The following is a 25595-nucleotide window of genomic DNA, read 5'->3' as shown; positions in this document are numbered from 1 at the left end:
ACATCGCAACACACAGGAAGGAGTTATATTTCCTTCAATTGTAAGATCTAAAGCTACAATAAGATTATACCACAATGCTCTTTGCAACTTGGCTACCGCAAAACATCACCGCTGCCCCAAACACGTTTGACTTTACAGAATACATCATTCTTTATCTCGCCTCTCTCCCCTCCACCCCCCCCCCCCCTCACCACACACACACACACTTCGAAATGAGCTTTGCTGCCCAATGGATGTCGGACAGGTTCAGCAAACCTAACAAATATCAGTGGAGACCACATAATAACAGTAAAGAGAGTACACCAATTTCTAGATGCGTTACGTTAGGGTAAGGAATCAAAATTATAAAAAATGACGAACATTTCTTACCCTCTGTCGGCAGTTATTGTTGGATGAGAAAATTCAATATCTCCAGTGCACCTTGTTTGTTCAAGATTTCCTGGTGGACCAACATCTGCATAAGCACAATGATTACTTTTTGAATGAGACTGTTAACATGGATAACGCTCAGATATAAACACAAAAGAGAATATCTAAACATACCTTAGTGTCCACACTGATCATTTCAACAATAATGTAATGGTAATAATGATGTATAATATAATTATTCTACATCAGTTAAGTACAAAAAAAGCCGCAAATGCTTACAATTGATATATTACGTCAGGTTCGCACCTGTTTTTAACTGTGGATAAATCATACTTACGAAATTATCTCAAATTAAAGTAACCTAATTTGTTTTGAGATTCGCAAGAATTTAATTAGTATGGACGAATACTTTTGATGCTGTGTAAAATGTTTCTTTCAAAATCTCAAATACGTTGAACAACATTTAAGTCAAATTCAAATTCAAATTTATTAATTTATAAAGCGTTAAATCTGTAAAATACATTCTAAAACGCTGTACAATAGTAAAACTACAAATGAATATAATAATTAACAATTAATAACTAAAACGATGTTAAGAACTATTGTTTAAAAACTGAGTAAAAAGGTGAGTTTTCAAATCTCTCTTAAAAATAGTAAGACTATGTTGTGAACGAAGTGTCAGCGGAAGGGAGTTCCACAACCTAGGTGCATAGACGTGGAATGCACGTCCACCGAAGGTGGTGCACCTGTAACTCGGGGTACTCAACATAAAAGCATCATTGGACCTCAGGCGGTAGGTACTGTTGTGGCGCAGTTCAATCGACTCACCAAGATATTCAGGAGCCATATCATGTAGAATTTTAAACACAATCAAGAGAACTTTAAAATGAATACGGAGCTGCACAGGAAGCCAATGTAAGTCTATGAGAGCAGGTGTAATGTGATCAGATTTTTTAAGGCCTAGAACAAGTCTAGCAGCAGAATTCTGAACACGTTGCAATTTATTGATCAAATAAGCGGGAGCACCATACATCAGACTGTTACAGTAATCAATTTGGCTAGTAATAAAGGCATGAATGAGTGAACAAGCAGCCTCATGAGTGAGATAGTCACGAATACGAGCAATATTATGAAGATGATAATATGCAACACTACAAACTTTCGAGACATGTTGGTCCATAGATAACTTCTCATCAAAAATAACACCTAGATTTCGCACTTTGGAACATGGTGTAATCTGTGCATCACCAACAGTGATATCACTAATGGTAACTTTTTCTAATTGTTGCCTACCACCCAATATGATGAATTCAGTTTTACTGTCATTGATTTTCAGTTTATTGGTCAGCATCCAGTGTCTTACATCGGAGATACATTCCTGCAAGGCAGTCACTGCGAATTCCTCCTGAGCACGAGAGTCTGGTTTGAATCCAATGTACAGTTGGTGATCATCGGCATATCCTTGAGCACTAGGTAAATGGCGTTCAATAATCTCGAGAACGGGTGCAGCATAAACCGTGAACAGAACGGGTCCCAAACACGAGCCTTGTGGAACGCCAAATCTCAGTTGAAATGATTTGGACAGCTTGTTATTTACCATAACTTGCTGGGTGCGTCTTTCGAGATATGATTTAAACCAACACAGGGCTGTGGAAAACACCCCAAGATGTGATTCAATAGTCTTTAACAATATCCCATGATCGATGGTGTCAAAGGCAGAGCTGAGGTCTAACATGACGAGAAGAACCACTTTCTGCCTTTCGAACTCCAGCCGCATATCCGACTGAACTTTGAGTAGTGAGGTCTCAGTACTATGAAATTGTCTGTATGCAGACTGATTAGGAGGTAGTAAATTGTTGTTCGATAAATGTAGTTGAAGCTGTCCAACAACTGCTCTTTCCACCAATTTTGACAGAAACGGAAGGTTACTCACAGGTCGGTAGTTGCTGAAAACATTCTCCGCCCCCGGTTTCTTCAAAATTGGCGTTACCACAGCGTTTTTCCAAACTGGTGGAAAGTAGCCATGTTGCAGAGACATGTTTATCACCATAGTTAAAAATGGTAGAATCACCTCCGCACATTCCTTGAGCAACCACGTCGGAATTGGATCGTTCACACAATGTTTGTTCGGAGACTGGCGGAGAAGTGCCCTAACGTCTTCCTCACTTAAAACAGAGAATGAATGGAAAGACGGTGTAGCGGAATAAGCAACATTCTGTCGACAGATATCAGGGACATCATCATTATCAAGTTCATCTCTGATCTTGTCAATTTTGGACATAAAATAGTCCCCGAAATCATTCGATAGTTCGTCCAAAGAAAAAGTCGGTGGATATTGGATGTCACAATTCGGTTTCAGGAGGGAGTTCATTAGCTCAAATAGTCTTTTCGAATCAGAAGAACAGTCTATTACCTTTTGTGAGTAGTGCTCAGTTTTAGCCCTGATAAGCTGAGCTCTAACCGAATTACGGTGATGTTGGAATTGTTGTTTTCGAAACTCTCTATCAACAGGATCATCCACAGGACACTTTCGCCAACAACGCTCGGCTTTGCGGCGGGCACATTTGCCTTGTTTAATTTCATCATTCATCCATGGAACAACTGGTCTGATCGTGATGACTTTAGTCTTAACAGGTGCGTGTTTGTCGATGAGTTCTCGGAGAGTTGTATTATAGAGTGCCACGATACGATCTAGATCCGTAGGAGATGTTACTGTCATATCTGATGTAATGGTACACAGTGGGGAAGCCTGGATATCCCTTTTAAACATGGCGATGTCGATGGCTTTATATTTCCTAAAGGATATGGATTTCCGATCAAGACGTAGTTTCGGAAATGCAAGGTCACTATGTACGAAGGCATGATCTGATATAAAGTGAGCGACATCCGGTGTCGATAAAACTAAATTGTCGCATTCCCTCGTGATCAGTAAGTCGAGTACGTGACCCGCGGAATGCGTGTGGTCTTTGACATGTTGTTCAAGACCAAAGCTTGAAATAAGGTCATTGAACTTCCGTGCATGCATGTCCGAAACATCATCAACATGGATATTGAAATCCCCAGTGATTACAACTGGTTCCTTATATGCAATAACAGACTCCAAGTAATCTGCAAATTCCTCCATAAAACAGTTAACTGAGGTCGAATGTTCTGCCGAGTAAGGAGGGCGATAAACGACAATGATCCTGACCGTAATATCCGGTCCTGTGACTCTCCATTCAGAAGACTCAAATGATTGGCCCTGGTTTGCAATGATTTTCTTTGCTTCCAGTGGTTCTTTGCACAGTAAACCAGTTCCTCCACCAGCCCTGTCCTCTCTAGGGTGGTCATATAGCTTATAACCATTAGGTGCACACTCACATCGGATTGCATCATCGTCCTTTTTCAACCAAGTTTCCGTGACAGCACACAGATCAACAGCATTGGATACAATGTAGTCTGAAAAATCACCGGTTTTGTTCCTTATGGAGCGAGTGTTCACTGTACAAAAATTCAAGCTTGACAAATGTCTAAGAGACCTAGGTGGATTCGGTACCCGTTTCACTATTTGCAAATTACCATAATCAACCCCATCGCGTCGATCAAATTGTCTAATTCTTGGCTTCCCAGATCTGCACCCACGTTTGGTCCGCACTGAGTCGTTAAGAATGCTATTGTCTCGAAGGAGTTGAAAAAGTGTGTTAGATAATCTCGGTAATTGGCCTCCATTCAGTTCGAGAAGCCGCTCCGCAGAATAGTGTAATATTGTCATTGAGTAGGAATCTCCAATAACGAGATCTCCATGCACAATTGCACCAGAACAATAGAACTTAGTTCTGTTCTTGAAGTGTCGTGAAGGCCTGTGTGTAGGCTCGTGTGTAGGCTCGCTATAGAATAACTGGCCTAAGCTTTTATCACTGCCGTAGGGAATAACTCCCAGAGTTGAAAAATTATATGTGTCCAAATTCCACAAATGACACCAAAATATGGGTGAACAGTAAACCAATACATACGAAATGTGGCTGAACAACATAGTACCGATAACAAAATCCTTAAATATCCGAGTATACGTAATAAAAACGATAAAATATGAGAGCAAGAATTGACAAGCAGCCACACGCGGCGCTACACTATAATTAACTTCGTATATGATACTTAATCACAAGTATGCAATAATATTTGTACACCGTAAATTGGAGCATTTCACTATCATACATAATCAATCAATATAGCATAGCAATGTCAGAATGTTTCTGACGAATAACAAATACGAAAACAATTGACTGAAGTGTTTATGCCAGTGAATTATATGTAATGCAAATACAAAAAGTACTTATATGTCTTGACATGGGGCGGGTGAAACTGGATACATACAAAACCAAAACGTAATTAATGATATAAGAACTTACTGTAGCTGTAAACAATATTTAGTCTAGCTGGAGCCAACTGATAGGAGAACGTTCCAGTGTCGTGGACGTTCAAGCTATAAAGGAAGGCAATAACCAACATGAGTATAAATGGTTCCTTTATTGGGTAATTATTTTTTCTCGCATTATCAATACCAATGCGATTTCCCTTGTTAATTAATTTCCATTGGGATCAAATTCGAGCTTTGATAAGCAGTACTGACGGTTATATGGCTAACCTAAGCCAGAACCCAACTTCCACAGCCCCGATCCCCAACCCTACCCTATACAAAGTTAAGGGGTATGTAATGCAAGTCACTAAAATGTCATTTAACTATAGACATACGTATTTCTTAAAAACTATACAACTATTGTAAGTTACAAGTAAAGCCATATATATAAAACTGATGTAGCAACTTACAATAGTGACGACACCCTTATTTCAAAATCAGCTCTGATATTTAAAGATAGGTCAGAGGTCACCAACTCCGCTGTGATATCATCCAGCTTCGTGAATCTTGCTGAGTTTCCTGTTTGAAGATTACTGAACACAAAACTGTGTAAATAACCAGAAAACAAACAGTCTAAGCAATTTCTTGTCATGTTCGACTTGTGTCCATTGATGATACAACATACACAGAAGAGTACTACCCTGAATTACTTGGCACCATATACCAATTTGTAAATTTGTCCGAAATTTACTTTTCGAGTTACCGTACATGTTTACAAAGTTTCCAGACGTGACTCCTGTTGACGTCCAAAATGATTGACCTACAAATATTAAGATAACCCAATGACGACGTAACACAGTAATGATCACTTGGTTACGGTATCTATGTATCGGGGACCTTTGTTGAGAGTGGTTTAGAACTGTTTTATCTTCATGCCCAAGTTCTATCTTGTGTGAAAATGGTACGGTTCATCTACATACAGAGTATCAGTTTATGGAAGCTTTAATTTGTTGTTACGACATATTTACATGGTCCCGATACTTTACACTCTTAAAAGTATATCATCATCATCATCATCATCATCATCATCATCATCATCATCATCATCATCATCATCATCATCATCATCATCATCATCATCATCATCATCATCATCATCATCATCATCATCATCATCATCATTTTTCTTTTTCAGGCCACTTTAGACCTGTATGTTTAGAATACCTCATCAAATCTTAGAGTTTAGCTCTTACTTGCGTAGGTATGTCGTTGATGATCCACGGATATCTGTCAGATCTGAATTGATTCTGTATTCGGGAATATCTGGGGCAGTAAAAACTGCGGAGAGCAAATTTCGCCCTCTCTGCCTCTCATCTATGAAATTAACAATAAAAACCATATCAAAGAAACCACTTTGAAGTCATTTACAGCTAACAGATCTTCTCTTATCCCATCACAGGATACGAGAGATCAGTGATAAAATATTGAGTTTACACCCACCCACTGTTACATGTTTAAACCTCTACATCTGGCATGTCATTTTGATAGATACAACGATCAAGTGCCCACATGTTCATTTTCTAAATAAGCCAGCAACAACGGCTTTTGTAAAGTTTCCTCAAACGAAATAAGTTCATTCAGTTGCATCTCTTACTTCGACAATAAGAAATGCGGAAAATACTGCTCCCTAATGACTGTTCCCATTGCTTTATTGCCATAAGTGTGTGTGTGTTTGGGGGGGGGGAGAGGGGTAATAGTCGGTAGTGAGAGGGTGATTTACATTTACACAAGTATGGAAATAAACCGCTAAGAACAAGCGACTATTTCGCACTTCGCATATTACAGCAGAAACGAATACAAAATTGGAAGATTGCGAGTGTACCAAGTCATTATGCCGACAGACCCTAGCCGGGTGCTACATTTGTTTATAATTTGCCCAAGGAACAATTGAATACACACAAGCTTCAATTGTGTTAATGAGAATATCAGCTAAGTTTAATACAAAGTCAGTTTGAAATATTGGTTCCACACCAGACTAGACCTGCTCATAACACGATGCACGACAGTTTGCGAAAACATAACTTAAGCTAAAACATTTGAATCAGTACCGTATCCCAGCAACATGCCACGACGAAGCTTTGTCAGCCAATTAAACCAAATAGTGCATATTCTTGGCCTATAAATGGTTACTTTCTAGATCATCAGCCCGAATTTGCTCTCCAAGGTTTAATTGATCTAGGCCTTTATCATTATGCATCACCAATAATACTAAAAGTCTTTTGGCTACCAATAAATGTAACATATACCTAAATAATAGTGGAGTACGTTTATGGTATACTGCAACCTCTGCAAATGGGTACGTGCCAAATAACTTGTCAGAAATGAAAGAATGCTGGTTATTAATTTAACATTAAATTATTTAAGCCATTCCAGGGAATTGGAATAGCTCCCTGCATTGCCATACCTACCGATTGAGCTACCTTGACTCGCTCTTGCAATGGAATATCTGTCCGCATGTCTTGCTGATTGGCACAACACCAGACACAGTGTTATCATCAACGTCACTCGATATCCTGTCATAATATTTCCTTACAGACTTTGTAGTCCGTGTAGTACGTATTACCAACAAACCAGTCGATTCGTCATAGAAGTATTGTTATATGCGAATCCTCTTCAACCTTTCAGCCAAATAGTTGTGACACTTTCTGCAGAATATCAAGAGATCTGAATAAATTCTCTTGCTTCATAGGTGACAGTGCACTTGTTCTAACTTTTATTTGTACGAGTAAACATCCAAAAGCTGATATTTCTTCTTTTTACAGCCGTAAAGTACGAACGTTTTTCTTCTGTGAGCCTTATGACCTAGAATGGCAATGAATTTGTACAGTCTGTATACAGACATGCATTTGTACAGTCTGTATACATACATATATATATGTTTGAGGTAGTCACCTGTACTGTACAATCACAGGAAACGTCTACAGCTACTGAAAAGCTGTAGACAAAGAAACTAGTAAAATGGAATCGTGTAAGGTGGCTGATAAATGGCAGTGAACCTACATCTATATTCGTCCGGATGCAACGACTCACCGACAATACAATTTGCAGGTCTGTGGTAGATTTATAGTTAATGGCGTGATTAAGGGAAGTATTTAAAAGTTTACAAGTTTTGAAGAGTTTGAATAGTTTGAAACCAGATTTCAACCACCCCCCCACCCCCTTCCCCAAGGTGCGTCACTAGAATATATGTGGACAGTAATGCCATGTTTTGCCGACAAAGAAGAAATAGTATCGACAGGAAATGTTGACAAGGGAAGTGAAAGCCCGACAGGTTACGGGGTGGGGAGCAGTGAGCACGGGTCCGCTGATCCTGAAGGTGCCCTAGTTTGAGTCAGGTCCACAGAAAATGCTGACGTTTACGGTATTTTTGGTGCTAAATTAGCACTAAACTTCGACATTTACTGCTATGGTATATAGGTTGTGAAGGAAAGACGGCGGTGTCTGCAGTCTACATATATATGTTCCAATCTCCTCTCCTCCCTGCATAACCCGGCCCTTTATTTCATTCCACAGCCTTTGAGCTACGGTCCCGTCTTATATCTATCTGCGTTACTTTGTTCTCTGTAGTAAGGATCGGCATCAATGCATAGTATCCCATTTCATTCATACGTCTTCTCTGAGATACCGTATACAATGACGGTTACGTTCGAAATGGAGATCAGGGGTTCCAACGCTAGCACCAGCTCAGTGCACTGAATTATTCATATCTTGCACGGGGTTGACGCTTTATGTATTTTCTTTTTCTGGTGAGAGTAGTCTATGGCTCCGCCTATTTTCTATAAGACACCGCCTTTTCTCCAGCTGAGTGTAGCTTGAAATGTCGATCAAATCACATTATCGATTTCCATTGGTTTAGATATGAAAGAAACGCCATTGTAATACATATTCATTTTACCCGATTATCGATGATATACTGTTTGGCCCGCGAAGCTCGAACGCACCGCCGTCTGCTGAAAGCAACGTTCTTGTGCGGACTAAGTGCCAAGTTATTTTACTGAAAGCGATGAAAACTGGACTGGGCCAACATTTTATTGCTTTTATGTAATAACACCTTTTGATATCCCTTCTTCACATGTAAATGCTACAAGACAAACGTCCTTAATTCGGTTATTTGCCATCAGTGTAACGGTCTTTACCTTAGCCGTAGGTAAGCTAGGCTGTCACTGTGAAGTGAAACTTTACGCAGGTTACGATTTAAGGAAATAAGTCTACGATTATACTACATGACCTACTCTTACGACGGAGGACTACTAGTTCTTCTATTAGGCTAGTAGTAGGCAAATACTTATCGCTAGGTTATGTTGAACTAGCACAGTAGCCTAAACCTCAAATATGGTTTATACTTCTAAAACGTAGCCTCTCAAGTTGTCCAGCCAGATTTTAAAAACGACAGCATACAAAACTCTTGCCAGGCCAGTACTCGATTTTGATTCAGTAGTCTGGACCCCTATATCACCAGTGTGATTTGAATAAAGTAGAAGCTCTTCAGAATTTCAGAGAAGAGCAGCCAGAATTTGTATGGCAGACTACTTTGAAAATATACTTCGAAAATATCTGAACATTGAAAATGAAGGTATTTGATGCCTCTTCGCCCCTTGGTAATGGCATTTAAAAGAGACGCTTATCAATGAGATCACTCCATGTAATAAGAGATACCGCATTCACCAGAATGAGTCAATTTCAATAACCTCACTTATCTCATTTGTATTATGAATACATTACAACGTAAATTGTAGAAATACGTTTTTCTGCAAGCATGACTATAACAAATTTCAATAAAAGAATATCTTCCATTTCTTTTAAAGGAGGAATAAACTCTGGGTTTTTGAAGTGTACATGTGGTAGGGGATATTTTTCTGATACCATTTATGAAATAACTAAGCAAAATATAGTTTCCCTGAATTTTACGCGATTTTCCCAATAATTTTTTTTTACCCATTTGAACAACGGCCATTTTGTTAATTTGAGGATTAAGGGCGCTTCAAAAGTGACGTAGGCTAGCCGCATCGAAGCTTTGCATACGAGTTATAGTCTATTCACACTATGTTCGAGCATCTTGCTTCGCTTATTTCACCGGTTAAAATGCCCGAATGCCAAACCTTTGGTTCTGTTAACCGAAGAGGGGAAGAGGGAGCAGAAAAAGGAAAAATATATTTCGTTATTCCAGATGGAATAAAATATCCGGAAAAGAGTGAACTTTCACTGAGGTGTACTGTACCTGTACGTCATGTTCTCAGCAACCGTAGGAAAATGATTCTTTTTCTTGTACCTCAAGAAATTTACAAACAGAATTCTAAATGAACTGGCTCCAAAAAAATATCTGGGAGAATTCAGGTCTGTTGGTCAGACATTTTCCTGCGTTCAACAAAGCTTTTTCCGCGAACAATCCAAAGCAGCATACCCTTCCCTTGTCACTTTCCAATGGCGAACAGAGTGCACACCGACACCATTCTTCGCAGTGGCTCGCGAAACCGGTATTTGTATCAGCAACGGAATTCGACCCAACATCACCAACAGTCGCGGACTGATTCTTTGCACAAACTCCTCCTCTCGATGTCTCAGTTCTTCCTCTGAACATTCTGGTTCGAAAAGATACGATTCCAATCCAAAGGCTTCCACTTTCTTTTTTGAAGATATTTGCTCGACAGTAAATTGGAGTGCAATGATAGACGTAAGTAACGCTATCGCTAGGACTGAGTATGCGTGTTGGAAACAATCTAATTTAAACATGTTAAAAATCAAATCCTTGAAAAGAGCCCAAAATTTATATTCCTACTGATGCTCGTTACAATAACAAATTTCACACACTTTCAAGCATTTTTACAGATCAATAAAGACAAAAGATATTTTTTGATCGATATTTTATTCATTTCTATTGTTGAGAGTACAATTCTAATTATTTCAGGGATTGGCAAATATTTTGTCTTGAAATACGCGAAGCGGCTCGCTTTCGTCACGGTACATCCGGGAACTGGCTCAATTCAAACAAAATGGCGCGACACATGAAGTACATTCAAATCGTTTTATCACCTCAAAGAAGGGATTTTTATGCTTTTCTTTTGCTTTTACTGGAAAGACCATCTGTCAAAACGTAAAATTTCTCTTTTAATTAAGCAGCATCTAACAAGCATCTAGCATGCATTAGTTAACAATCATTTAGCAGGTATCTTAATAAACAAGCATCTTAAAAAACAAGCATGTTTCTCGTAATCACTCTTGTTACCCATTCGTGATATTTTGAGTATCTGGTATAAACCCCGTAACTACCGGGTCGTCCGCAACCAACACCCCAACTGATAATACCCATCAAGACCCAACGACTACCTTTCTTCATTACATACGGCCCACCGCTGTCTCCACGACAAGAATCAGCTCCACCTCTTTCATAACCAGCAAAGAACATATTTCTTGTAACAACATATTCCTGTTGACGGAAATATTCCTTGCATGTAGAGAATGGAGTAAGTGGTATTTTTACTTCTTGTAGGTTAACTGATGCAGCGCCACCCTCAGTCATAGCTCCCCATCCGTTGATTTGCCCAGATACACCGGGGACTAGGAGGTCCCTGTCAATTGTCGTGTTTGCCAAGCATATTGGTCGTACGTAACTGCTGTACCTCTGCAGGGGCGTGACTAATTTTATTAAAGCGATGTCGTTATTATATGTGTCGAGGTCAAATTCTTCGTGTGTGTAGAAAGCCTCAACACGAACAGATATTTGACCATCCTCATCTGTCAATGTGTCATGATCCCCCAGTGTTACGTTTAGTTGACTTGCACGGATATTGTTATGAAAGAGAAAACATGCAGCAGTTGTTACGACCCATTGCCTGTCTATGAGAGACCCAGCACAAAAGAAACGACCATTCAATAGTAGCCTCGCCATCCATGGGGCGGAGCCTCTCTCCGCGTCATGCCCTCCAATAACACGACCACTCTGTACATCTCTCGTGTTGGCATCTTCTGAGACCTCGGGTGATGAAACAATTCCGCAATCTTCGGAAGAGAAAAAAACAGAATACAGATGGTGTCAGTGAATTTTATGTATTTTCTTTCTGACTTTAGAAATTATGGACAGCAATTTCTTCTCGTTCCCTTCCTTTTAATCAGAGCCAAGCTTCAACATTTATTTCGAGGTTGACCCTCTGAGCGTGCGAAAGGGATGCCAGGCAATAAAACAATGAACTTCCTGGCAGGTTCATATCACTCATAACCCTTGAAGTACCTTGATGTATAACAAACACTATTGCATAATGTACATGGAATAGACTTGACAAAAGTGTTACAGCACTGCTACAATAATAACATGATTAAATTGCATGAATAAACATTTTGGCAAAGTAAGCACTTTGATAACATAACAGACTCCTAACAAGTTCCACTGTGCTAAGTAGCTGAAGATTGTTCATACGTGAAACTCAGTTGCAACCTTTGAACAAACACATTTTCAAACAACGTAATCCACAACATAACCTCCATGGTGTGATCATTGTTTATCATGTATTTCGTCATTGCAACACGTTACACATGTATACCGGAGCTGCTTACAGTTTAAAGCTAAAGTTTTCAAGTGTGTTACAAATGACGTAAGTTGTTAAGCCAATTTACCATCACTGTTCAGAGTGTGCAGCAATGCGTAAACTGCTGCTCTTGCCTGAGCAATCACATGTCCTTCACTGTCGGCTGCAACACAAACGTAAAGACCCCTCTCGTCAGCTGTGAAGTTTCGTAAAAGAACGTCATCGTCTACCTTTAAAACAAAGGATGTGAGAAGAAGTTGGAAAACCTTTTAGCCTCGAGCGGTGGATACAAGCTTCATCGTTTCGTTTATATCCCGAAAAACTTGGCTATTGGCAGTTTGCAAAGTGGGCGACACCTTCTTTGTTGAAATGTAGTAGAAAAAATCCTACGTTATTGAATCGTCTATGTGAAACTACGTAGAGCATGAATTGCGTCAAATGAACCAAAAGTCTCCCTATATGTAACCAATATATACACTTTAAATATAGGATAGGCCTATGCTTGATTCTTTAATAGAACAAACCTTGTTTGCATCAAAAATATTTGTATCAGTATACTTGAAGAAGCTGAAGTGGCAAATTACATAACAAGGCGATTCTTAGATATAATGTTCTCCTTTTCTCCATTATACTCAATGATTACCCGGCAATATATTCCTTAAGCTCATTAGAATTACATGAGTTAACTCATTTAGTCCTACACCCCTCCTCCATAATACCTCAATGGTGCGTTGATTGTAAACCAAGGGCGAACCGTCCTTCAACCAACTCAGTTGAAGCGTTGCAATACTGGACGAACACGTCAGAAGATGACTTACCATTGGAGACCGTTACATCACCTGGCTGTGAGTCAAACACATAACTAGTGGGGAAGTCTATGTAAATAAAATGAGAATATTTTTTATTCATGTTGGACTTAAAAAATGACATTATTCTTGGGTGAAAGAGCAAAGCGTTGTGACCATGTAACATTTATATAGCTCTATAAAGTTAACGTTACGAATTTTAACTGTACCAAGCAGTTAGCAAGTACATTTATATGGTCAATAAATGTGTTTCAAAACATGGTTTATCTGTTGATAAATAAAGATGCAAGTCATTAAATATGACATGGCAAGTAATAGTCGTCATCGGACTAAATCCAAATAACCCCTAACTCAGCAGATCGACTTTTTTCAATTACTCTCTCATGCCAAGAAGTATGAGTGATCAATCTTAGCAACCCTTTTTGGTTACTTTTTAGTATTGGTAGTAATGAAATATAACGATATTCTATTTGAAATATCTTGAAGCTTGGACGCACTGCAGCTCCTCTTCCCCTCCGCCACACCCCCGCTTAATGAAGGTTAATACATATTCGGCTAGAACTACGACAACGTCTTAGCGGAGACATCAAGACCAGACTACCTCGAATATCAGGAATTCAGAGTCAAGGTTGCACCTTTATGGTCCTTAACTGGTGAATAGTAAGTAAATTGTAAATTCAACAAGAACAAAGAAGTTCAAGAACCTATCATCGAGTGAATCTGATAAGACTGGAGTGAATCTGATAAGATGTGGGACATGCGTGCAGAAGCAAATATGAAAATTTCATTCCAAAGGGCACTCTGTTTTATGATGCAGAGAACAGTATACATTAAACTCACAAGCCCGTGCAGTAACTTCGGCTCTTCTGCCACCTGAGCTGGTTGCAACACATTTGTAGGTCCCATGATGATGAACCTCTATGTCGGTTATCATTAAGCTATGATCGCATAGCAGAATAAGTCCATTTGCAAGCCCTGGATGTAAAAATTGGGTACCAAACTGACTGCGAGATGTGCAATTATAGATGGAATTCGTACAGAATTGTTTAGAAATGTTTGGACAATTAAGTATTGCATGCTCTGAAGTTCCAAAATAAATTATTCAGTAGGCAATCATAATAATGACAGAAAATTTTGTAATTGTAAAGTTACTGACACTTTTAAGGAGGCTCTTTTCAAATTGTTTTGTGAACTTTTTATTTCATGAAGATGAGTGTTTAATAAATATTAATTCAGTGATGTTATGCAATCTCAAAGTCGGACTGATAACAAATTGGCAAATGAAGTATAGACATATTTATTTTAACAGCTATGACCTGGCTTTTAATATTACTCATATCATGTGGTACGTTTTGAATAAACCGATTGTGTGACATTATTTATTATATTTCGATATTGTATCTGCTGAATTACAAACAGATATTACCACTGTCGCGTCGGATTATGTTGGGAAACATAAACAATTAAAATAGGTTTTCTATCGATCGAAGCCTCACGTCATATAATGACAGAATTTACTTCACTTCTTTCCGTATCACCTTACCCTGCACCAGGACGTTGATATGTAACTATAGACGGATATGTTAAATACCTGGAGCAATTTGGATATCATCTTTAAACCAAGTGACTTCAGCACTCGCGTCATCAACTTCACAGTGGAATACTCCTATATCTCCAAGAGTTAATTCGGTGTCTTCGGGGCGCTTCAAGAAATCAAGCTGTCGGCTGGCGACATTTGTCGCCATGCGCACAGGAGTAACAGCTGTAAGAACCAATATACTTGTTTTATGAGACCATTTATTTTGCTTTGAATCCATCACATATTTACTCACTGTATTGTTTACATGATAAATCTATTTTACGAGTCTTGATGGCAAGATGCTCTCCCTATCTGCTCTTGTGGTGAGAAAATCATTCCCCACATCTACCCACGCCCGGGAATGTAACACACTAAATTACTAAGAATAACTGTTAAGATTAGATAAGATCATAAAGTAAAAAAAAGAGCCGTTACATAATGTCTACAAGCAGCAAAAGTAAGTACATTTAACAAGTTAAAATTTCCCTGCAAATTGCTTTTTGCTTTTTTCAAAAACTAAAAGGTTCAAAACTATAACTGTATGAAATACCGGTTCTCAGACATTCAGTTACCGGTTTTACCGATTATTTACCAACCTTCACAATTGATACACCCTCTAAGCGTAAGCATTCCACTGTTGCGTCTTTATTATGACCACAACTATGACGTCTAATATCATTTTTAGAACAGTCTTATTAAGAAAGCGATGACCAGCACATGCCACATAATCTAACCAAATCCTTCCAGATCCTTCGCCGTAGTGCGCCGAGGATCTCGTACGGACAGCTCATGGATATCCCAGATGTCCACAAACGACCGTCGCATCAATGATTTCCCATGCGTCGTCACAAACCGTTTCCCATTCCCCATTCACGGAAACCTCAACTCCACCTACATTCGGTGTACTTCCACCAGCAAGACAAATACTTGCAATACTCGAAACGACTAAACTGTTTTGATTACAACAAATAACACATACACTAATTCTTCCAGGATTTGTGAGCCTTTCATCGCCAGTTTTGAAAGCTCCACGTGGTTTTCTTTCTCGTGTCTGACTCGAAGTATGTATGTATGTATTTTATATCCTCTTGCTAGCAGGAACTCGCAAAGAAGCCTCATTGGCTTATCAAAGCCGCAAGCTGACCGAAGTCAGTCTCTTAGATTCATATATAACGACCATGAGTCTGTATGGTCAATTGTTAACAACTCAGTAGCTGAACGACACACAGTAATCTTGGAGTGACTCGAACTGGTGACCTCATGATTGGAATACACCGGCCTTAACCACTGAGCTATAACACTCCTTTCTCATTATCTCAGGTGAGTCTAATTATATCATGTGTCTCATTCTAATTTTCTAATTATCTTATCAAAGTCTAATTAAATCAGGTGAAACGTCAGCAAAAGCTACACAAAGCTAATATAATTGCACAATTCAGTGAAGGATACCAAATGCTTCCGATCATTTGTTACCGTTTAACGATAATCACATATGTAATTAAAGAGTACTTATCGTTTGAGCTGGATCGTAATTCTTCGTAATCTTATGATGAACAAGCAGATAAACAGCAATTTATTATCCATCTACATTGCAAATCATGGTTTTATTTTGTACTAACAGTTAAAGTATACGGATGAGTAAAATATTTTACACTATTCCACCAAAAACATGAAGTGACTTCCTTGTTTCTCTCTCGTGCTGCTTCCCATGCCCCGCCCCGCCCCCCCCCCCCCCCACCTACAAGAAAAATATATGGCTACATACCTGGAAAACCAGTTGTTGGAGCCTCTAAGGGTAAACATTCAACACCAGCATCTTCTTTATGATTACAATTGTGATCTCCAATTTCACTTTTAGGACAGTCTTGTAAAGAAAGCGATGACTCAGCACATGCCACATTATCTAACCAAATCCTTCCAGATCCTTCACCGTAGTGCGCTGAGGATCTCACGCGGACAGCTCCTGGATAGCCAAGTTGTCTACAGACGACCGCCGCATCAATGATATCCCACAAGTCGTCACAAACCGTTCCCCATTCACCATTCACAAATACCTCAACTCTACCTACATTCGGTGTACTTCCACCAGCAAGACGAATATTTGCAATGCCTGAAACGACCAAACAGTTTTGATGACAACCATAACACATACACTAAATCTTCCAGGATTTGTTTTGCTTTATAACGCCTGTATTGAAAAGCTCCACGTGATTTTCTGCTTCGTTTTGGACTCGAAGTATGTTTGTATGTATTTTAGATCCTCCTGCGAGCAGGAACTCGCGTAGAAGCCTCATTGACGAATCAAAGCCGTAAGCTGACCGTATTCATTCTCTTAGATTCATATTTAAGGACCAGGAGTCTGTATGGTCAATTGTTAACAACTCAGTAGCTGGACGACACACAGTAATCTCGGAGTGACTTAAACTGGGGACCTAATGATTGGAAGGCACCGGCGTTAACCACTGAGCTAACACTCCTTTCTCATCATCTCATGTGAGTCTAATTATCTCATGTGTCTTATTCTAATTACATAATTACCTAATCAAAGTCTAATTATCGGATGTGAAACGTCCGCAAAAGCTACACAAAGCTTATTTGATGCATATTTGCACATTTCAACGAAGTATACCAAATGCTTGCGATCATTTGATATCTTCCAATGATAACCACATATGTACTTAAAATGTACTTATCGTTTGAGTTGGTATATAATTCTTCGTAATCTTATTATGAATAAACAGATAAACGTCCCATTTATTATCCATCTTCATTGCAAATCATGGTTTTATACATATTAACAATTAAAGTATACGGAAGAGTAAAATATTTAACACTGTTCCACCAATAACATGAAGTGTCTTCCTTGTTTCCTCTCGTGCTGCCTCCCATGGCATCCCCCTCCGGCCCCTACCCACAAAAAAATATATGGCTACATACTTGGAGCAACAGTTGTTGGAGCCTCTAAGGGTAAACATTCAACACCAGCATCTTCTTTATGATTACAATTGTGAACTCCAATTTCACTTTTAGGACAGTCTTGTAAAGAAAGCGATGACTCAGCACATGCCACATTATCTAACCAAATCCTTCCAGATCCTTCACCGTAGTGCGCTGAGGATCTCGCACGAACAGCTCCTGGATAGCCAAGTTGTCTACAGACGATCGCCGCATCAATGATATCCCACGAGTCGTCACATACCGTTCCCCATTCACCATTCACAAATACCTCGACTCTACCTTCATTTGGTGTACTTCCACCAGCAAGACGAATATTTGCAATGCCTGAAACGACCAAACAGTTTTGATGACAATCATAACACATACACTCATTCTTCCAAGATTTGTTTTGCTTTATAACGCCTGTATTGAAAAGCTCCACGTGGTTTTCTGCTTCGTTTTGGACTCGAAGTATGTTTGTATGTATTTTAGATCCTCCGGCGTGCAGGAACTCGTGAAGAAGCCTCATCGACTTATCAAAGCCGTAAGTTGACCGAATCCAGTCTCTTGGATTCATATTTAACGTCCATGAGTCTGTATGATCAATTGTTAACAACTCAGTAGCTGGACGACACACAGTAATCTTGGAGTGACTCGAACTGGGGACCTAATGATTGGAAGGCACCGGCGTTAACCACTGAGCTAACACTCCTTTCTCATCATCTCATGATGTGAGTCTAATTATCTCATTTGTCTAATTCTAATTAAATGATTACCTAATCAAAGTCTAATTATCGGATGTGAAACGTCAGCAAAAGCTACACAAAGCTTATTTGATGCATATTTGCACATTTCAACGAAGTATACCAAATGCCTGCGATCATTTGATACCTTCCAATGATAACCACATATGTACTTAAAATGTACTTATCGTTTGAGTTGGTATATAATTCTTCGTAATCTTATTATGAATAAACAGATAAACGTCCCATTTATTATCCATCTTCATTGCAAATCATGGTTTTATACATACTAACAATTAAAGTATACGGAAGAGTAAAATATTTAACACTGTTCCACCAATAACATGAAGTGCCTACCTTGTTTCTTCTCGTGCTGCCTCCCATGGCATCCCCCTCCCCTACCTACAAAAAAATATATTGCTACATACCTGGAGCAACAGTTGTTGGAGCCTCTAAGGGTAAACATTCAACACCAGCATCTTCTTTATGATTACAATTGTGATCTCCAATTTCACTTTTAGGACAGTCTTGTAAAGAAAGCGATGACTCAGCACATGCCACATTATCTAACCATATCCGTCCAGATCCTTCACCGTAGTGCGCTGAGGATCTCGCACGGACAGCTCCTGGATAGCCAAGCTGTCTACAGACGACGGCTGCATCAACGATATCCCACGAGTCGTCACAAACCGTTCCCCATTCACCATTCACAAATACCTCGACTCTACCTACATTCGGTGTACTTCCACCAGCAAGACGAATATTTGCAATGCCTGAAACGACCAAACAGTTTTGATGACAACTATTACACATACACTCATTCTTTTACCTTCACTCTGGTGCCACTGGGTAGACGAATTTCGTCAATATCTGAAAACTTCGATAATAATTTACAATTATACGACTGCATCTCATAGAGAAAAAAGCTAGTTGGAACGTTTGCTTGTAATTGGTATTGTTCGTTATTATACTTAAACTGTAAAGAAAATCCGGCTTATACTTGAGAGGGTCAAACCTAAGGTCATATATATATGTATACGTTTCATTATAAGTTCATCGCAGGGCAAGTTTATTTTCTTTTGTAATAATGAGATTAGAATTTGTTTAAGATCAAATAAACATGATTAAATTTTTCCTCGGCGGAAGCACCCCGTCCCCCCCCCCCTTCATCTTAAACTATTAGGAACATTTCGTTATCTTAACAGTTGAGATATTGTCGGCCTGTCGTCGTGTCGTATCTAACACATTCTCGAAGATTTAAATCTGCGATTTGCCTCTGTGTTAAATTAATCCTTTGTCTGTGGTATACTCTTTATTGATGTATTGGCTCTTGACTGTAATTGTTGACTGAATAATTGAACATTTTATAATTTTAATGTTGGTAAGTGCATCAGGCGGTCTGTCCATATTGAGAATCCTACCATGATGTACAGTTTGATGTTAGAGAAAGTATTGCACAAACTACCGCAGCAGGAAGAAATTTAAATGTTAATATGAAAACATGGGAAATCGAAGGTAGTTGAGTAATTTGTATATGTCCATCACGTACACGTGAATTGCGTCAAACAGAGCCCTTATTTAAGTAGCAAGTAACCTCGAACGAAAATGTATCATATTGTGTCACCTATTACTTAGTACTTGTCTCCTTACCTCCCCTCCCCTTTCTCCCTTTTTAAACCATAATGGATAACTTCAGTTACCAGGTGTCACAGTTGACGCAGCCTCAAATGGGAAGCATTCCACAACAGCGTCTTCACCGTGATCACAATTACTGACTCCAAGATCTATTTTAGGACAGGCTTGTGAAAAAACCGATGACTCATCGCATGCTACATTATCTAACCAGATCCTTTCAGATCCTTCACCGAGGTGCGCTGAGGATCTCGCACGGACAGCTCCTGGATATCCCAGCAGTCTGCAGACAACATGCGCATCGGTGATATCCCACGAGTCGTCACAAACCGTTCCCCATCTTCCATTCAGAAAGACTTCCACTCTTCCAACATTCTCCGTTGGTCCACCAGAGATACGAATTATTTGAATGACTGACAGGTAGAGAAGGACAGATTATTACACATGAATTCAATAATAATAAAAATATTATATATATATATATATATATATATGTATATATATATATATACATATACATATATATATATATATATATATAATTATATATGTATATATATACATATATATATATATATATATAAATAAATATAAATATATATATTTCCCCATCTCATTTATTCACGATTTTCATACATGTTTATGGTCCATCGATTATATTTAGAGTTCCGATGAAATGATCAGAAATATATGATATGAGTATATATCAACTCTGTATAAAACGTCAGAATCGACAACATCACAAGAATCGTGACAAAATGTTCCCCTGATACTAATCGGCAGAATCTTAACTAATCCTCTTCGTTTGCATCTCCAAAATAACTTATTTTGATAGCAAGAACGTCTTTCTGCATAAATGTATTTCATATTTCTTTTTGAACAATAATCAAACCCTTTTCAACTATTCCAGTTGAGCTAGCAGGGTGAAGATTTCAGAGCATTTTTACTAACTGCCAACAATATACACCTTGACAATATCAGAAGCAATAGTTATAATGTCAACATTCGAAACTTATTTAAGGCATGGCTGATATTTTCAAACGATTGCAAAACCATCGTATGGAAACATTCCATGATATATGAGTACATTGCATAAAATATTGCTTTCTAAAAATAATAGTAACAACAGCAGTGCTAAATAGCGATTTAAATCTAATTACTAACAATCATGTTGTTCCAAGTGAACAATTTCCAATTGAGTCCTGTCGAAATCATCGTTAAAATGCTTAGGCTTCTGTGACATGAAGAAGGTATAGTAGGAAAGAGTATATAGCGAGGATTTACCGTTCGAATAACACAACCAACACGACAAGATAATTATCAAGAAGAATGTTTCTCTGCTTAATACCGTCATCTCTTCTTCAGAAGTCAGAACCGTTTACTTTTTTATTACTGGCAATACGACCAGGTCACAGAAACCCCGCGAGAGGTTATCGCTGTGTTGAATGTCTGCTTGTACCATCTGAGATTTGAGTGAACTGCCCTTGTTCCACTTCTGACTGTGAGCAATATATAGCAAACTGTGAGACACCATTGAAAGTGCTGCAGAAAAGAATGAAAGTGTCAAAGGTGATATATCGTTTACTATCAAATGACTAGCAGTCTGGAGTAAACATGGGAAGATCCACTCAGTGCCACTTACCTTAGTTTTTCCCACAGAACTCCTTTTGAGAGGACAGTGCCAACAGCAGTAATCCCATTAAATAACACTAATGCACCGCTGTTGTGTCATGAAAGTATTACACAGGATGAAGCCTCTGATTCACAGATGTACTACATGACCTTTCGGATTTCCTGTGTCAGGCAACATATCCATGCATAAAATGAAATGACTTTGGCTAACCGGAATGTTACATTTGAGTGAACTGTGGAGGCGTTGTGGTCAAGTGGTTAAGGCAGTGGACTTGTGATCTAAGGATTACAGGTTCGAGCCCTGGCAAGATCATTGCGTTCCGTCCTTGGGCAAGGCGCTTTATCTCCATTGCCTCTCTTCACCCAGGTGTATAAATGGGGACCTGCGAGGTAACTTGCAAATATAGTTGCGTGCGCCGGTTTGTGGCTGCACCCTATGGGAAGTCCCCCGGGGGACACGTGGTTGTGGTGCACTGTGGTGCCCCAGGAGAGATTGATTGAATTGTGCACACTTTGGTGTGTGGGTGTGACAAGTTACCAATGACCAGGGGTTAAGTTGTAAAGTCATGTGAGGAGGCATTAGCCTCATACAAGACTGTAAACCTTCAACTTTATACATTGTGTTCGTAATTCAGAGTTAAAGAAGAATAACAGTTACCAAGCAGGCCCACTACTTGTAAATGTAGAGTTCTTCTAAGTTCGTCATCAATCGAAGAAACATGCTATTAGGTGATACACATTATTTGGTGAAGCTCATTTTTGTTACATCTTTATTGAAACATTTGGTTAGAACATGACTTACAAGTTACCGAGCAACGTTTTGTAGCAAACTACGTCTAACTTTCATTCTTCTCAATCAAGTTGACAAACAATCGTTCTGATTTGACAACTATACATGCTCTCTCGTGCATAAATTCAGAAATAAAAAGTGCACGTCATAGTTGAATTCAACTATTCTTTATTACCAACCAAAACTGTTCGTTTCTTGGCCATACGTGACTACCCAAGTATTATAGTTCCCCACTCCTAGAGACCCATGTTATGCTTTTAATTTTCCCTTATTTCCTTATCATAAAACAAAGTAAATTGTTTGATTTTAGAAGGTCTTAGAGTCGGGTTTTGGCAATGTAATCTAAATTTAAACAATTTTGATTCAATATAACCTACGTCAAACTCAGAATCCCTAGCGTTAACTGTTCTTTGTGTTAGTGCAAGCTGCAACACTTCATATACCTTGCTGTCTAGTCATTTGACTACGTTGTTCACAATTTGTCATGTTTGTGGGAAGAAATGTTCCTATCAAAGCACAAATATGCTCGTCCGTCAGTTCAGTCCGGCAAATTCTACAAAAAGTCAACTGTGGTATGATACTGACAATCCAAGATATAACTGATAGCCGAATCATTTGTTATGATTTTCACATAAATCAATATGCAGTGAGGGAGATCCTTGTATAGACTGAATACTTATTTGTTGTTCTGTCTTGCTTCTTGCTGCCATCGGGAAACGAGCAGTGGATCAGATCCGAATCATATCTCATGCTCGAGGATAACTTCTCAGTGTCTACACTCTTTCACTCTGGATCGGACGTAAGTGGAAGAAGGAGCGGTCTGAGCTTACTTCAGGTGAAGTGCAGATGAAGTATATTCAACGACCTCTTTCTATACTTTTAACATATATTTTTCCCGGCCTGAAGTTTCTATTCTAGATTGATCACTCTGTTTTCGACGACCTTGAAGAAGCTTGAGTTAATGCTGAATTGAATGATGACATTGACATGAGGAAGAACGTGATAGATTCGCCGTGGAGTATTGCTGTCGTTCGAAATTAACCCTTGTATGTACATTACTAGATCTTCATTATTCTACAATGGTGCTGTCGCCGCAAAATAATATGTAGCAACGCATCTCTACAACTTCCTCAATAGATCCATTATCACCCAAAGGGAAAGTCCCGAATTGCTACCTGATAATCAAAGTACCAATAAACTACCACACATGTATCAATAGCCTCGTTCAACGTACCATTCATTATTATGCAGTGATATGGCTATTCTCCGTTCCTCGTCTGGCGTTCATAATGTGGTGTTTTTAGCCCAGAGTTATAGCTATTGTGCGTCACTTTTTACCACCGTGTTTGAATGACTGCCATTTCGTCATTTTGTACTCGTTTTGGCTGAAATGTTGTGGATATTGCGTTTAAAAGGTGACAAACCAAACATGTTCAGGAAAAGTATTTTTGTCCCCATGGCCTTTCTGTAGAGTTTCATTTACCTAGAATAGTCCGACGTTTATCGCATTACATGTTTGGACATACAACGAAACAATCAATTTGATTTTCGTGTAAATTATTTTGAAATAGTAGGTCATAAGTAGAATATAAATGCGGGTACTCGGGTGCATGTAAACTTGATTGAAAAACCAATTCTTACCTACATTGGTTGAAAACCCTGTTACGCTGCTTTTAAAAGGATTACCGATACCCAGAGTATAGATGATTGATGTTCAGGCCTTAGAGTGTCACGTCATCAAACTAAAATAGTCATCAAACTAAAATTGGCATTCCAATTTTTACTGCTATACTTAGATTAGGGAAAGCAACGAAAATGATTGTTCCTCTGGGGAACTCAACAAACACCACACATTGGAATTAGAAGGGATGTCCTTATGTATAGGTTAATCGATGCATTTCTGCTACGTATGTATAGTTTCAACCATTATTTAAATTTCATAGCTACGTGGAGCATGTAGTAGAATATCACAAAATAGGAGCAGGCCCTTCTCAAAACAGAAAACACTTTTCTTTTCATGAATATAACCACTATTAATTGAGTGAATTCAACTATTATTAACCCACATTGCCGGAATAGACAATAGTGGAATTTGCTCAATTTTAATTTCCGGATACTCCTGAAACAAACCGGTAGTTGTGAAAAAAGTATCCAAAAGTGGGTAAAAGATAAGCTGCCTTGCTTATCGACCCTTCCCTAAAGGATTGTTTTAAAGTTGTTCTTATGTATCCTACATAGTCGACTGCTAATCTTTTTCCTTGCGGCCAACCCTATGCCCCATCACAATATCCAATACTCGTATCGAAACTAGGATATACAGTTATCCTAATAGGGGTATTTATTCATTATATGAAAAAATTTCTGTCCTTGTGTCTTAATGTTAAAATAATAGATCATACCCGTGTGACCTTATTCGAACCATAACAACTTTGAGAATTATGTCATGAAACCAGCTTAGATTGGTCTTATTGCCCATCGAACTGTGATTCTGTTTCCATCGTTATACATATGATATATCTTGACTATATTGAACAACGGTTATAACAGTCAGCTTATCTATCTATGAGAGTACGAATGCTAATGCACAGCATTCACGATTCGTTTACTATTCTTCCTAACCATTGGTGATACTTTGAGTACCTGGTATAATCCCCGTAACTACCTGCATCGCCGCAACCAATTCCCCAACTTACAATACCCATCAAGTACCAACGATCAGCTTCCTTTACCGCATACGGCCCACCACTGTCTCCCTGACAAGCATCGGCTCGACCTCTCCTATAACCAGCGCAGAACATATTTTTCGTGAAAACGATACCTCTCTCTTGATACTTCTTCTTACATTTGGGAAATGTGTTAAATGGCAAGTATACTTCTTGTAGGTAGACTGATCCAGCACCCCATCAGTGGTAGCTCCCCATCCGTTTACCCGCCCAGATACATGGTCCAATAACAGTCGCCGGTCCACAAACAGTCGTCGATCCATTGTCCTGTTTGCTAAGCAGATTGGACGTATGTAATCGCTGTAGCTCGATAATGGTGTAGCTAACTTTATTAAAGCAATATCGTTATTAAACGTCGCGCTGTCGAAGTTTTCGTACACGTAGAAGGCCTATACCCGTACAGATATTTCAGCGTCATCTTCGATCAATGTGTCATGATCCCCCAGGCGTACAAATAGATGCTCGGCA

The 25595-nt window shown here is 38.9% G+C and overlaps 3 protein-coding genes across 3 annotated transcripts in view; all 3 read right to left on the bottom strand.

The window, feature by feature from the left end:
- Positions 1-7573, bottom strand: part of LOC139965597 (uncharacterized) — a 37482-nt gene extending 29909 nt beyond the window's left edge. Inside the window, exons 1-5 of the mRNA XM_071968131.1 lie at positions 7174-7573; positions 5959-6079; positions 5176-5310; positions 4758-4831; positions 370-454 (exon numbers count right to left, since the gene is read on the bottom strand). Coding sequence (XP_071824232.1) covers positions 370-454; positions 4758-4831; positions 5176-5310; positions 5959-6079; positions 7174-7285 — 527 coding nt within the window. The 5' untranslated portion in view covers positions 7286-7573. The remainder of the gene's footprint in view (positions 1-369; positions 455-4757; positions 4832-5175; positions 5311-5958; positions 6080-7173) is intronic.
- A 3019-nt stretch (positions 7574-10592) lies between these two features.
- Positions 10593-25202, bottom strand: LOC139965592 (chymotrypsin-like protease CTRL-1). The gene is made up of 3 exons (XM_071968120.1): positions 24999-25202; positions 12374-12515; positions 10593-11761 (listed from the first exon to the last, which is right to left on the bottom strand). The coding sequence occupies exons 1-3, from the start codon at positions 25200-25202 to the stop codon at positions 10950-10952; spliced, it is 1158 nt and encodes a 385-aa protein (XP_071824221.1). The 3' UTR covers positions 10593-10949.
- LOC139965380 (neurotrypsin-like) lies at positions 12375-21777 on the bottom strand. Its single transcript, XM_071967683.1, has 10 exons — positions 21625-21777; positions 21267-21524; positions 20051-20395; positions 18779-19123; positions 17608-17952; positions 16436-16780; positions 14683-14853; positions 13932-14066; positions 13005-13160; positions 12375-12515 (listed from the first exon to the last, which is right to left on the bottom strand). Exons 2-9 carry the CDS (start codon positions 21334-21336, stop codon positions 13006-13008), a joined length of 1911 nt encoding a protein of 636 aa, XP_071823784.1. The 5' UTR covers positions 21337-21524; positions 21625-21777; the 3' UTR covers positions 12375-12515; position 13005.
- Positions 25203-25595: the final 393 nt, after the last annotated feature.

This window comes from Apostichopus japonicus, chromosome 3, assembly GCF_037975245.1.
Source record: "Apostichopus japonicus isolate 1M-3 chromosome 3, ASM3797524v1, whole genome shotgun sequence".
Lineage (NCBI taxonomy): Eukaryota > Metazoa > Echinodermata > Holothuroidea > Aspidochirotida > Stichopodidae > Apostichopus > Apostichopus japonicus.
Note: the sequence above shows the minus strand (reverse complement) of the source record. Positions and strands in the feature narration are given on the sequence as shown.

What these genes read in the sequence shown, in the direction of transcription:
- LOC139965380 (XM_071967683.1), bottom strand. Translation starts at nt 21,336, where the DNA reads ATGACGGTATTAAGCAGAGAAACATTCTTCTTGATAATTATCTTGTCG. An exon ending in TCCAACAACTGTTGCTCCAA is followed by an intron (nt 16,781 to 17,607) that starts GTATGTAGCCAT and finishes TGGTCGTTTCAG; the next exon opens with GCATTGCAAATATTCGTCTT. An exon ending in CGAAGTTACTGCACGGGCTT is followed by an intron (nt 13,161 to 13,931) that starts GTGAGTTTAATG and finishes TTATTTACATAG; the next exon opens with ACTTCCCCACTAGTTATGTG.
- LOC139965592 (XM_071968120.1), bottom strand. Translation starts at nt 25,202, where the DNA reads ATGTTCTGCGCTGGTTATAGGAGAGGTCGAGCCGATGCTTGTCAGGGA. An exon ending in GAAGAATAGTAAACGAATCG is followed by an intron (nt 12,516 to 24,998) that starts TGAATGCTGTGC and finishes TTTGTTTTAAAG; the next exon opens with GTAGACGATGACGTTCTTTT. An exon ending in GCACACTCTGAACAGTGATG is followed by an intron (nt 11,762 to 12,373) that starts GTAAATTGGCTT and finishes TCTCTTCCGAAG; the next exon opens with ATTGCGGAATTGTTTCATCA.